A 14,063-nucleotide genomic window follows, 5' to 3' on the forward strand; every position below is an offset into this window, starting at 1 on the left:
GTAAGCCATGATCAGCAATATTAAAAGAATAAAAGGCTTGCAATATTTCAGTTGATTTGTAATGAATCCAGAATGCATGACATTTTTGTTTTTTTAATTGCATTACAGAAAATAAAGAACTTCATCACAATATTCTAATTTTCTGAGACAGTCCTGTATATGTATGAATATATATGTAAATATTTATACATATATATATTAGGGCTGTGAAACGATTAACATTTTTAATCGGGTTAATCACAGGTTTTTGTGGATTAATCATGATTAATCACATATTACCGATATTCTCGGTATATTTTGTGAGAACATAGAGATTTATGACAAAAGACGGATATATACATTTATACATTCTTCTATACAATGGTGCTGCAACTCAGCAGTTATTTAGCAGTTTTCTTCCATATGGAACATAAATACATCTTCATCCTAAACAGAATGTTTAACCCTCCTGTTACCTTTCGGTCAATTTGACCCCATTCAATGTTTAATGTCGGTGTTCTTTGGGGTCAATTTGACCCCAGGCTGTTTTTCACTGTGTCAAACATATAAGAAATATCAACTTTTTTATTTATTTAAAGGGCTATTTAGTTAGTCAACAAACAAACATAAAGTACCTCACACTTAAACTTGGGAAGCAATATTAATTCTAATAATTTTCTGGAGGTTTTAATTGCTGGGGTCAAATTGACCCCGAGGGTAAAATATGTTAGTAAATGTAAAGGTAACAGGAGGGTTAAACAGAACATTTTTCTCTTGTTTGTCAACCATTAACTCCACCATGATACAATCTAAAGGCCTCTAGTCTTCCTCTAGCAGCTGCTGAGGCAAACTGACTGTGTGGGTTTTCTTCATGAACTGGGCCGTGATGAAAGGGACGGCGGGGACACCGCTGCAAAGCTGAAACCTCACCGGCCCGGACACAGGGACAGATTGACAAGTTACTTTTTTTTTGCTCGGTCCCGATGCGCGCGCACGGAGCTCTGTGGCGCGCGAGACGGAGATCGATAAGTGTTAACGCAACGCGAAGAGACAGAAATGACATGCTGCTGTGGAGATACGATCAACAACAGACGTTTAGTTTAATAAAAGAACAAAGACGTGCTATAGAGAACATGTCAGGGGGCGGGCCAATCTCTTTAATGTCATGCGATCTACCAACGCTACGCCGCGATCGACTGGCAGGTCGCGATCGACGTGTTGAGACCCTGATCTACAGGAAGTAAAAGTCGTCACAAGGTTTCCGGAGGTGAACCTGCGGAAGGATCATTACCGATGAACAGACCGTCTGCATGAGAGCGGACAGAGTTCAGATTGAAGTGGTGTCTTGGAAGCTCATTTTGCAAGTGACTTTTTTTTCGTCCCGACGACCAACAACAGACGGATTGGAAGCTCATTCTGCGAATGCTTTAAATGCGTTAAAAAAAAAAAACTAGTTAAACCTGTAATTGAATTAACTGAGTTAACGTGTTATTTTTCACAGCACTAATATATATATATATATATATGGAGATATATTTGATATAATCATAAAAATTATACGTATTTTTTAGATATGCATATATATATATATCCAAATATGTATTATTATTATAATTAATTTATATTACGATTATTATTTATGATTATTAGTAGTGAAGTAGTAGAACTAGTATAATATATATAGTATAGTGCATAGAAAATGCTCCTTTTTTCAATCAATTATTTCTCCCTCGGCCAAGTTCTTAAAATATTGGATATTTAAATGTTCCTTATATTTATCATTGTGATATATTTCTGACGTCTGTTCATGTTATGAAATGTCAGCGCAGTCAACATGTTCTTTTCCCGCCTCCTCCTCAGTCCAGAGTCTCCAGACCAAGTCGTTCCCGTTGCCTTTCTTTGACGGAGGCCTTCATCCCTTCATCAGAGCTTCATATTTCACAGGTTGGTCATCGGGATATCTTTTAGATTAAGATCTGAGAATGAGATCCTAATCAGTGAAACAGAAAAACGACACAGATTTACAATAATCCTATAAAACATCAGATTATGAAGCTTCAACGTCCCGGTTTCACTCCAGGTTGAGGACATGGAGCTCTGATCCACATCTGTTCATAATAACTACGCAGTACAGATGTGTCAGACCTCCAGTTGTCTGTGAAATATGATGTATGATGATGATGATGATGATGATGATGCTGATGCTGCTGATGCTGATGATGATGATGCTGATGATGATGCTGATGATGATGCTGCTGCTGCTGATGATGATGATGATGATGCTGATGATGATGATGATGATGCTGATGCTGATGATGATGATGCTGATGATGATGATGATGCTGATGCTGCTACTGATGATGATGCTGATGCTGATGCAGCTGATGATGATGATGATGATGATGATGCTGATGTGGTCTCAGCCGCTGTCAACCTCTTAAGCGTGGGAATCCCCCCCCCCCTGACAGGTCGGGAATCAGCTCCGCCAATTTGAAGGTCTATTTTAGGCGACGGGCTGACTGCTGACATCAGCACCAGTCGCCCCCACCCCCAATCAACAAATTAGTCCAGTTGGTCACGCTCTACAACAACATCGGCGGCGTTGGTCTTCTTCTTCTTCTTCTTCTTCTTCTTCTTCTTCTTCTTCTTCTTCGTGTCGATGAACTCCACACGTATGAGAGGGGAGAGAGAGAGCCAGTGATCATCCTGACCCGCCTCTAATGGGCCTGTAATGTAGCGGCCTCCTCCCACTCTGTTCATTCCCACACAATCACCCTCCTCTGTGCGTTCGCAGCCTTTGCCCCCCCTCATTAGAGGCAGTGTGTGGCTGAGCTTGGGAGAGACCTCCTAATTAGCATAATGGCTTCGCTTCCACCGGCGGACAAATTGGGGCTTTTTAAGGCAAACGAGTCGACTTATGAGGAGCCTGTGTAACGATGGAAGAGAAGAAGGGAGAAGAAGGGATGAAGAAGGGATGAAGAAGGGATGACTCTTTCCTGAGAGCACTAAGGAATGTCAGCGTTTAGCAGAACTCCCACTAAAGATGAATCACATCCTATTGTATCAGAAACTGTGTTTACTACCAAATAGGAAACTTAAGAAGAACAACAACATATGAGGGATGGATACATTACATTTAAATTAATTTCTGCCAGCAAGCAAACAAAATATATAGAAATATATATTTAAATCACCCATGTATGAATTACTTAATGACAATGGCGCTCATATCAGGTTTACATTATTGATCGGTATCTTCTTTATTACCATAAAAGCACATTCCTTCACTTACCCCTAATTTAAATATATATATATATATATATCCATCCATCCATTATCAATCCTGCTTATCCTCATTAGGGTCGCGGGGGCGCTGGAGCCGATCCCAGCTGACATAGGGCGAAGGCAGGGGACACCCTGGACAGGCCGCCAGTCCATCTCAGGGCTATATATCAGTGGCGGCTGGTGAATTTGGGGGGGGGGGGGGGCGCAGTTTAAATAGCACTCAACAATGAGAAGAAAAGAGGTTTTGAGTAGAATATTGTAAAAAACAAAGCTTTATTTCAAGAACACAGCGTGCTCAACACTGTCCAATAACAACTATCAACACACTGTAACTTTGGGCATGAGAGGTTCAGAGCAGCTTTAAGGAACATTGGGTTGGGTTTCAGAGGTTTGCAAAATAAAAGAGTTTCACCCTCACATGAAAGAGGTTCAGAGCAGAATAGAGTCAGAAAGAGATCGCATGTTACATTGGGTGTTTGCCAGAGTAGAGCCACTACTGTAAAGACAAGTAGCCTCCTTTCTTTAAAGTGGTCAAACTTCTCCATAACTCTGGTTAAAGTCAATCATGTCTGTAACCAGCCTGTTTCCATTATTCTGGAGGGAATGTGTCTGTTTTTCAGAACTTCTTCGTTGTGTTTTCGATGCCAGTTCGGTCTCCTTCTGCTGCTCTGCAAACAGGGTTAGCTTCATGCTGTTAGCTAGTTAGCTCCATGCTCTTAGCTAGATAACTGCAGCAAGATTCGTGCTTTACACTTGTCTGAAGCTCTTTAGATCCCTCACCCCGCTGTAGTCCAGAGAGTTTCAGTCCCAGGACTTTGGAACAACAGACAGGGGAAACTAAACAGCGCATTACTCACTGAGCCTCCAGCTAACAGCTCCGTTAGCAGCCTGCTCCCGTAGCTCCGTGGAGCTCTCTGGCTGAGGGAACGATACCGGTCTCTGATCTACCGAATAGTCCAGTCACGTGAAATAAGAAACAATGTCATTGGCCAATGAGCGCATATTTTTGTGCCCCAAGATTCACGTTTCAATGCCAATGAGAAGCCGCCTTGCCGAAACGACTGTGAAATGTTTGCTCGCTGCCGCACACACACGTTGGGCCGGTGTCCCGTAAAGGGGGCGGGGCTTCTCTCCGTGATAATGAGTGGCGATATATTATATTTTTTCACATTAACTTAACCCTCCTGTTGCCTTCGGGTCATTTTGACCCGATTAAATATTTAACCCTCCCCCGCCTTTGGGTCATTTTGACCCGATTCAATGTTTCACCCTCCTGTTACCTTTATATTTACTAACATATTTTACCCTTTGGGTTCAATTTGACGCCAGCAATTAAAACCTCCAGAAAATTATTAGAATTAATATTGTTTTCCTAGTTTAAGTGTGAGGCACTTTATGTTTGTTTGTTGACTACCGAAAGAACACCGACATTAAACATTGAATGGGGTCAAATTAATCCGAAGGCGGCAAGAGGGTGTAATATTGATTCGGGTCAAATTGACACGAAGGCAACACAAGGGTTAAGTGGTTGTTGACAGGCTGACGGTCTCCCACACACATTTAGCGCGTCAACAAGCTAATTTCTTTGAGTGCTTTTTTTAATCAAGTATGATACTGGAGTTTATATCATGATGTATAACACTGTGTAGCTGCGAGAACATTTTTAGAAAACAAATATTACTGTTGCATTACAGCTAGAACGACCATGGGTTTAGTTGTTAAACTCAATTTGGCTTAAAGATATATGAGCAAAACCACCTACTACGATGCTCTTGGATTTTATCAAAATGAATAAATAATTGAAAACAAGTTATCTGCTCAGTGCTCGCGGAACAGCTGGCTACACTTTGATCCTTGACATTTAAAACAGTTATTATCTACAATTGTTGCGATACATTTAGTCTTATTCTGAAATCCCCGGTTGGGACCCTAACCCGCCACTCGGTTTCCCTGGTGACGCATTTGTCGGAACCTTTTTACTTCACTGTGTAGTACTATCCATCCTCCGCCATAAGTAACTGACCCGCATTCTTCCGACGAGAGACTGTGCTTCGTGTCGTGAACAGCGGGCTGATCGAGCACGATGATCGAGCAACCAGAGACGGCGGTTCCGGGCATCGCCGTAAGTCTGATGGTCCTGGACCAACAACAATCGTTTATTTAAAAAAAAATGCAAATGTACCATGTTTGGACCCGGATGACAAAGAGATGCCACTATGAATGTGTCTAAAATATATATATATATATATATATATATATACAGGGTTTTTCCTGGGTCAAAATGGATCTTCGGTGCACCGTCTATTCATGCAGGTCGGGCTGTTGAGTGAGTGATCAGCAGCTGGCCGCTCGGTCCATTCGCGCACCTCACAGTTGCGTATTGATCAGACAAGAAGACACGCTTATCAACTCCAGTGTTTCCCCTACCATTATAACCGGGTGAGATCTCCCCCCCCCCCAAACAATTCTCGGCTCGCGCGACAGAGCGATGCGCGCGCCGGCATCGAAGCTCTGCCGTGATGCGCGCACACGGGTGAGCACACTCTCACACGGTCTGGTTTGCTTGATGGACCTCAATGCTGACATGCACCAAATGTTCCCCTGTTGAAAAACGGTAAAATAATATTCCGATGTGGCAGATGCTCAATTCAAATGATCAGATGCAACAGGCAAGAAGGTTTCATTAAAAATACACATTTAGGTCACTGTTATTATTATCTGATCTTACTTTGTCTCTTTGTGGCTGTAGATTTCTCCTAAATTCATCAAAAGTTCCATTAGATAATGATATGTTTGCATTTACAAACAAAACATTTCAGAAGAAACATGTAAATCAAAATGTCCGTACATTTACTAAACATCTTTCGAGAGAAATCTCCACTTCAGCAGCTCTTACATCACCAAACTTTACTCTTTCATTGCTCTCGATATTATGAAGAGGGGTTTGTTCAGATATCATTCATAACCTGATTCATACAACATGTTATGAGAATTACAATCAAGAAATAGTTTTTTTAAATGGCTGTTGACCGTATTTTCTGAAGAGATATGTAACATCCCCTTGATGTAAAAGCTTTGACTCCTACGTCAACAACATGACACGAGAATTCTGAACCTAGTTTCATCCGGACATATATGCAAATTAGCACATATTTAATAAGATAATGTCTATTTGCATATTTAAGCTTGTCATGCATGAATGGTCCTAATGTCAGTATTTAAATGCAACATAAACACCAGGCCTCCTTCCTGTGCTCACCGCCGTGGTTCCTTCTGTCTTTACTCGATGAGAGCCGTTCCTTCTGTGTAAAGATGCAAATGTCTTTGAGAGCGTGTTAGTGTGTTCTTTATGATTCATGTGTGTGTGTGTGTGTGTCCCCTCCGCAGAGGAACCTGGAAGGCTATGTGGGCTTCGCCAACCTCCCCAACCAGGTGTATCGGAAGTTGGTCAAAAGAGGGTTCGAGTTCAAGTTGATGGTTGTCGGTAAGTTGAGGAACATCTGCCTCGGGTGTGCGTTTGTGCGCTTCCCCGCATGCAAGCACAGCTACCGGAGGGCGTTTTCATTGTTGTGTGAATGTGGGTCATCGGCGCACACGGGGTCGAGAGGAGGCAAAGAGCGCTCGGCATGCGGAGGACGAGCGGGCGGTTTGAAGAGCGGCCCTGCAGCGCGGTGGGAAGCTTCCCTCCCACAGTTCGGCCAGGGGGAGTTGTGTGTCAATGACGCACCGTGTGGTTTGATTTGGGGCGTGGGCTGCAGGAGTTTGGCTCCAGTCTGAATGGATCTGGTTGCACAATGTTGCTCCAAGCCAATAGTTCGTCCGTCGATGTGGACACACACCAGAGGACACGCCCACAGATCAGCCATATGCAACTGGGAACACGTTTTTATGAAAGCTGAGGCGTATATATTAGTATAGAGTATTTCTTTAGATAAAATCATGTTTTTTGTTATAGGAAAATAATCTTTATTTAAAAGGGACCACGTACAGTTAGAATATAAATGTCACCTTTTGATGCTCTGGACCAGATTGTAGCTTCAGCTCATTAGCATCTGTAGTCCCTTGATAAAGAATAATAAACATAAAACAATAACAAACATAAAAATTAAAGCTGCAAGCAGCGTCGAACGGGTCCTCGCTCACCCGCTGGTCGGGGAGCGGCCGAGGACCCGCCGAGGACCAGGCGTGCGGTCGGACTCGACTCGGGCGCGACTTAACGAAAGCGACAAATTTGGGCGGATTCGACAAAGTCCAGTTCAGCCACTAGGTGGCGCTTTAACTACGTGAACATATTCATGCGTCGTGTGTCCCGACGTGAAGTATAGACCATGTCATGTAAATTTGATGTAAAATGCATAAATGCTTGTCGTCTTGAGTTGTGCACTGACGTCTCAATTCAATTCAGTTTATTTGTATAGCCCATTTTCACAATTTACAAATTTGTCTCGGAGTGCATTACAATCTGGACACATAGACATCCCTGACCTTTGACCTCACATCGGATCAGGAAAACGGAGTACTCACAATCTGACCCCGACCTCTCAAGGCATCACGTGTATGATTAGTTGGGCACAGTGCATCATCCAATCTCCATTTCAACCAAGCTGCTGAAGCAGACTGGTGTTAGCGGCTTGTAACGGTTCTTCAGCGTCATCTGGAAAACAAAATTGCAGAAACAATAATGGTGTCAATTGGTCTCTTCAAAAGCAAATACTGGTATGATTCATAAACTTCAAAGCACAATAACATAACAAACCTGCGGCTGGACAATCCTCCTTAGTGCCACGTCCTATAAAGAAACAGAATAAACAAGAAAGTAACGGATTTGCTTTAAATAAAATTCAAATATTGTCATAATATTAATAATATTTATTTTTCGCTAACTTTAAATTGAATTCATTCGAAATCCGCATGGTGATATCTCATGAAAATAATTCTGGGCCTAGCTGAGGTCACCAATAACAAGACTGCAGTGTAATTTTTTAAAAGTCAGAATATGATTATACTATGTAATTAAAAACTTCATCACACTCTGGTTCTAACATTGCTGATGAAAGTATACAGATCTCGTAAACAATAGTGAAGTTCAAAGAATTAAATACCGACAGGAGGAACAAGAATAAATCTCCCTGGTGGAAGAGTGTAAATTGTTAGATCATATTACAACCGCGTCACAGGTACCCCCACACACGGGGAACTCTATCGCGGCGGCGCCACAGTCGAGGAGCATAAACAATGCATACAGACTTAATTCACTTAAATTAAACTCCCCTCGTATAATCAACCGTGGGAAAAGGGTTAAACCATCTCACTAGACAGATATTAGACGTGTTCAACGGAGGAATAATTTAATTAAAGGTTTACAAGGGTCTACAGCTGTTCACCTGTTCGTAGTCGATCCGGACCTTTTGACGCAACATGGCTCCTGTCACGTACCCAGTTCCGGGGTGCACAATAATCCTAACATGCCGTGGTTGGGTCAGAGGGTTGATAAAAGAGCTGTTAAATCCCACAGTCATGGTGTGTGCGTAATTACACAGTTTTTTTACCCGTTGGAAAGACCCGGAAGAGTCCCGAGTCCCCTTTAGTACGGCGCGCTGGTCCGCCAGGCAGCGGAGTGTCGGGCGCGCGGCGGAGGAAGTCAATCAAAAAGTTATTTTGACTATCAATAATTCCGTGCATATATATAATTAATTATTACAGTTTGAGTGTTCAGGTTTCTTACCCGTTAAAAGGACTTGGGGCGAGTCCGCGTCCTCCCTGTCTGCCGTTCAGGCTTAAAGACCGGAGAAGAGAGCGAGTAAAAAGGTGGGGGCTTTTTCCGCGGGGTTTATCTCGCGGGAGTAATTCCTTCCGTTTCCGGTTTGTGACGTAAATGCCAAGTCTAATGGCCTTCCTCAGGGGAGAGGGGGCCCTATTAATCTCCAATAAAATCTTATGGTTACATAATTTAAAGTACCGGAGTAAATTAAAGGTGTTTTGATTCAATTTAATTACTCAAGAGCCTCCATACTTTCAATAAAACCCTATAAGCTTCGTGTATCAAGTTATTAAGTCAGAGAGAGGGTTCCCAATAAATAACAAATATGTCCTATTGAGTTAAAGCTATTTGTGGACAGTTTTAAAGGGTTATATATTCATCAATATAATGAACACCTGGTAATAACTACATCTTTGATTCTTAATATGTTTGCCAAGGGTATTTTCACAGGGAGCATGTTTAGTCCCTCCAAAGCCCCTTCGTTGTTTGATGTTGTGGGCTGACATCATGACAATGTTTGGATTGTGTGTTACAAATTTGAAGCCGATCTGATTGACCGACTAAGAGAAGCAAGCCTATCGTGAAAGTGAAAAGATTATGGTTATTTTACTTCTCAATAGGTGATCAATAGGTGTTCCTGGAAGAAATGTGCTTGTTTCTTCATGTGAATGTGTTCAGGCCTTGACTGGCATCACACATGATTTTATGCGTTAGTATTGGATGAGTTTAAGTAATAGTTTTAACATAAAGAAATCACAGAAAGTAAAAAATTATTGGCAGTAAAAAAGCGAAAATTTCCTACCGACGAAAAGTCCGTTTTTTTTCACAGTCTTCATTATTCAAGTCTTGAGATTCTATAAAACTGATTTTTAGCCGATTCTGTTGGCGTGTTGTGGGAGAAATAATCGAAGGGGAAAAAGTGGAAACTGGCCAAATGAAGCGAAAAACGCCAAAAAACGCCCAAAACGGCCAACTTTGGTGAATTATTGTAGCGCCCCCTACAGTTCAAATTGCACGAAATTTGCTGTGAATGTTTCAGGCTCCATTCTGCACATATCCTGACAGTCTGTTATTTTTTTCTCCCAATAGTGTAGATGTTATGAGCATTACAAAACAGGACACGCCCCTAAAATGTTCGTTGGGCCATAGATCCTTACCACAATAATATATTTGGAAAAGGATGATAGATCTTAGATGATATAGCTTCCATGATCATTATCTCCAATAGGTTTGGTTTGAATTGGACCCCGTATGTCGGAGCAAACGCCACTGATGTGTTTTTCACCAAAGAAAATATGGCGGGAAATTTAAGTAGGCGGAGCTTAGGGTCCTGAGAGGCTTTTTTGTAGAGCAGGTCCAAGTGGACATGGGAAAAATAAAAGCTAGTCATTTGAACAAACTGGGTGAGGGGCGTCGCCGGTCAAACTTCCAGGTGGCGCTAGAGAGCAATTTTTGAAAGCCGAATTTCGAAGTCGGTGTCATCCGTCTATTTTCACCAAGCCTGACAAGCTTGCCAAATTTGGTGAGTTTTGGGATATGATACATACCCCCAATATGCCCCCAATGTTCTAAAATAAAAATCCAGAAGAAGAATAATAATACCCCTAACAATTTCAATAGGTTCCTCTCGGTCAGACTTCGTCTGTCGCTCGGACCCTAATAATAAACATAAAACAATAACAAACATAAAACAATAATAAACATAAAACAATGATAAACATAAAACAAAAATAAACATAAAAAAAATAAATATAAAACAATAAAAAACATAAAACAATAATAAACATAAAACAATAAAAAAACATAAAACGCAAGTTACGTATGTAACTATGGTTCTATGAATCCTGGATGACCGCCAGAGGCGGTGCTTAGCACTGGATATCTTCCGTCTTGCGCATAGCAGGTCGAGTATTAATAACGACAAAGTCACCCGTGACCTCGGATGACCCGCCCACCGGGTATAAGTTCCGGTGTCATCCCGAGATCAGTTCTACGGAATCTTCTCGCGAACTCACGAGATTCCGAGTGACTAAGAACTCTGGCGGTCATCCAGGATTCATAGAACCATAGTTACATACGTAACTTGCGTTCTATTTCATCCTTCCTGACCGCCAGAGGCGGAGCTTAGTACTGGATGACTTATATCAACAGAGTCACGAGGAATCCCAAGGAAACTACCTCATATGACTCAAGCAGAGGATTTGGACGGAGAACCACCTGCAATGCATGGAGGGTGTTCCCGTTCACTCTGTAGTCTCTGGTGAATGTGCGCAACGATGCCCCTGAGGCTGTTGCATACATATGCACCTATATTCCCAACGGGCATACCTCTCAGGGTCGCCCGTGATGTGGGAACGCTGTTGTAGAACACCCTGCTCTGGATGGCAGAGCACGGACGTTCACCACCTATGCACAGGCAATGGCCTCCACTATCTAGTGGAACAGGCACTGTTCTGCAGTGGCATAGCCCTTCTTAGATCCACCCTAACTGACTAGTTATGGTGGTCAAGCTGTGCAGGCTGGACAGGCTGGTTGAGACCCGAGCGTGCCAGCACCTTTGGGGGAAGCCACTGCTTTAGGCCGCAGTGTGACACCCGAGCCATCTGAGTTCCCCTCAGACAAGGCTCATTGACCGACAGGGCGTGTAGCTTGCCTACTTGCTCTGCCGCAGTTATGGCAAGGATGAAAGGTCTTTGCCGACAGCAACCACAGCTCTGCCTCTGCCAAGGGTTCGAAGGGAGGCGAGCATAGGGTGTCCAGTACCACGGGCGAGTCCCCTATGTAGGCCCTCAGGATAGAGGCAGACATGCCCTTAACTAGAAGGGATGACGGAGGCGTGAGTACCGTAGGCACGAGGCACCGTACTGGGTCCCTCCGTCCGCCGGTCGGGAAGCGGCTTCGGTCTGCACATGTCTTGTAGACGGATGGCACTCTGGCGTTTAGAATAGTCCTTTGGACTGATTCTGTTCAGCTGCTTCTGCTCTCCTGCGGCCAAGCCCTTTGTTGGGCACGGCCGGGATTGGGATGGCAGGTCCCACCATCTAGCTGTGCTAGGGTCCCGCATGTCAGCGAGGCACCGTGGCGTCTCACAGCGAAGTCTGTGCAGCCAGGGGAACCAAGTCCTGGCTGGACGCAAGGGGGCCACCAGCAAAATTCGGTGGCCCTGTTGAAGACCCCGAGTAGTTGGCAAGATCAGCGGAAATGTGGGGAACGCCCTGGTTCCGTTCTCCTGGTCGATACCTCGCCCGAAAATTGGTCAGGTGAAGGGTTACCGGAGTAAGAAAAGTCAGAAGGGCACGGGAGCTCCGTAGCAGCTCTGCAGCCCTAGAGACCCCTGGAGGTTCAAGCCAACACGTGGTTGAGGCGATGTCTCGCCCAACAAGTACATATTCCCTCCCAAGTATGGCAGGAACTGTTTGAGCGCTAGGTGCATGGCCTGTGGCTCCAGACCCAAGTGTCGCGAATAGACTGTCCTCTGGAAGTCCTGTACCGCCAGACTGCGCCCCACCTTGAGAGGCGGGAGTCTGCTGTGGCGACCTCCCGGTGGGGCGGACCCTTCCTGGGGATACCCTCTGACGGGTATGCTCTCACCCTCACGGGATAGAGCCGAGGGCACCACTGTGACCCCCATCTTGTGCCTGTGGCCCCTGGCGAAGGCTGTTAGGCCCTCCATGCGAAGGGCGCCGCGACAGCAGCCCAAGCATTTGCCCGATAGGCAAGGAAAAAAGGGATAAAATACCACTGCCTGCCCCCTCAGAGAGTACCTACCTGCTTGAGTGACGGGCAGGCCCACTTAGTGGCTGCATCTAGAGCTATACCAATGAAGGTTATGCTCCGAGAATGGCTCAGAAAACTCTTTATGTTCACGAAGGCCTAACCGGGCAGCGTGAGAAAGAGTGTAAGACAGCTGATGCAGCTGTCAATTTACCCGATAGAAGAGAGGATAAAAGACAGCCATCTGCCCCCTCAGAGAGGGGAAGGCTGCAGAGGATGCTGTCCACCTGTCTGAGTGACGGCCAGGCCCGCTTAGTGGCTGCATCTAGAGCTACACCAATAAAGGTTATGCTCTGAGAATGGCTCAGACAGTTGTTTGTTCACGAAGGCCCAACCGGGTGGCGTGAGAGAGAGTGCAAGTAATGCACTGTGTGGCCCTAAATGGGTATGGCGCACATATCAGCCAGATCGTCCAGGATGGCAGTTTCCTCACGCCCTGGTGATTGCAGGGCGGCAGTAACGCCTTTTGTAGAAACTCCTGGGGAAGTCCACATGGAAGAAGCCTGAGAATAACGGCTTTGGAAAGCATAACAGAGCAACCGTCTGTGAAGCATTCTAGGAACCTGACAAAAGGCCTCCCTTAAGTCGACAGACATGAGCCGATCTCCTCTGGAGACCACACGAAGGATGTCTGCTGTGCTCAGCATGAGAAAGTCAAGATGTGGCGCCCCCGAGTCTGCGGGGTGTGGACACGGTCCTGCGAAGACCAGATAACTGCTGCCTGGTCTAACCGGCTTGCACCGTGCGCTGCTGTGCCTGTAGAGCAGGTCCCCTGATTTCACTGGGACAGTAGGGAGGTTGTTCCTACATGCCTCCGACAAGAGTGACTGCGCCGGCCAAACAGCTGGTCTGAACCCTGGAGAGCATTAGGCGGCCAGGTTCTCTTGACGTAAGTGCAAATGCCTGCAGCGAAGCATCACTGAGGCTGTAGTCAAGTATGACATAGGAGGGGGAGTTGCCGTGTAGTAAGCACGGTAAAATGGTCACCTGAGAACCGACTGGGCTCGAGGGCACCGGTCATCCGGCCTCGGAGTCCCCTTGGGGAAAAACCGATGGATGCGATAGTCAGCTCAATGGATGGCATGGGACGAAGGCCACATTTGGCCATGTCCTGCATGGACGCCGGGGTTCGGTGATCTGTCGTAAGATGGTAACCCCTCAGATAGTCTCTGGAGGGGAGACTGAAAAGGTGGCAGGGCCGGGAATGCCCCTGAAGAATGCACTAGCGTGCGTGGGGTTCCGGCTGCTGTATATCCAGCAGTTC

General features: G+C 44.9%; 1 protein-coding gene and 1 long non-coding RNA gene across 2 annotated transcripts in view; one reads left to right on the forward strand and one right to left on the reverse strand.

Moving 5' to 3' along the window:
- Window positions 1–3,460: 3,460 nt before the first annotated feature.
- The window catches only part of LOC130195667 (septin-7-like), a 50,552-nt gene continuing 39,949 nt past the window's right edge, over window positions 3,461–14,063 (forward strand). The window contains exons 1-2 of the mRNA XM_056417337.1: window positions 3,461–5,386; window positions 6,652–6,748. Coding sequence (XP_056273312.1) covers window positions 5,348–5,386; window positions 6,652–6,748 — 136 coding nt within the window. The 5' untranslated portion in view covers window positions 3,461–5,347. The remainder of the gene's footprint in view (window positions 5,387–6,651; window positions 6,749–14,063) is intronic.
- Window positions 7,656–9,598, reverse strand: LOC130194833 (uncharacterized). The gene is made up of 4 exons (XR_008831958.1): window positions 8,814–9,598; window positions 8,649–8,724; window positions 8,021–8,053; window positions 7,656–7,918 (listed from the first exon to the last, which is right to left on the reverse strand). It is a non-coding gene; the product is annotated as an uncharacterized LOC130194833 (long non-coding RNA).

This window comes from Pseudoliparis swirei, chromosome 6 (genome assembly GCF_029220125.1).
Source record: "Pseudoliparis swirei isolate HS2019 ecotype Mariana Trench chromosome 6, NWPU_hadal_v1, whole genome shotgun sequence".
NCBI classification, from domain to species: domain Eukaryota; kingdom Metazoa; phylum Chordata; class Actinopteri; order Perciformes; family Liparidae; genus Pseudoliparis; species Pseudoliparis swirei.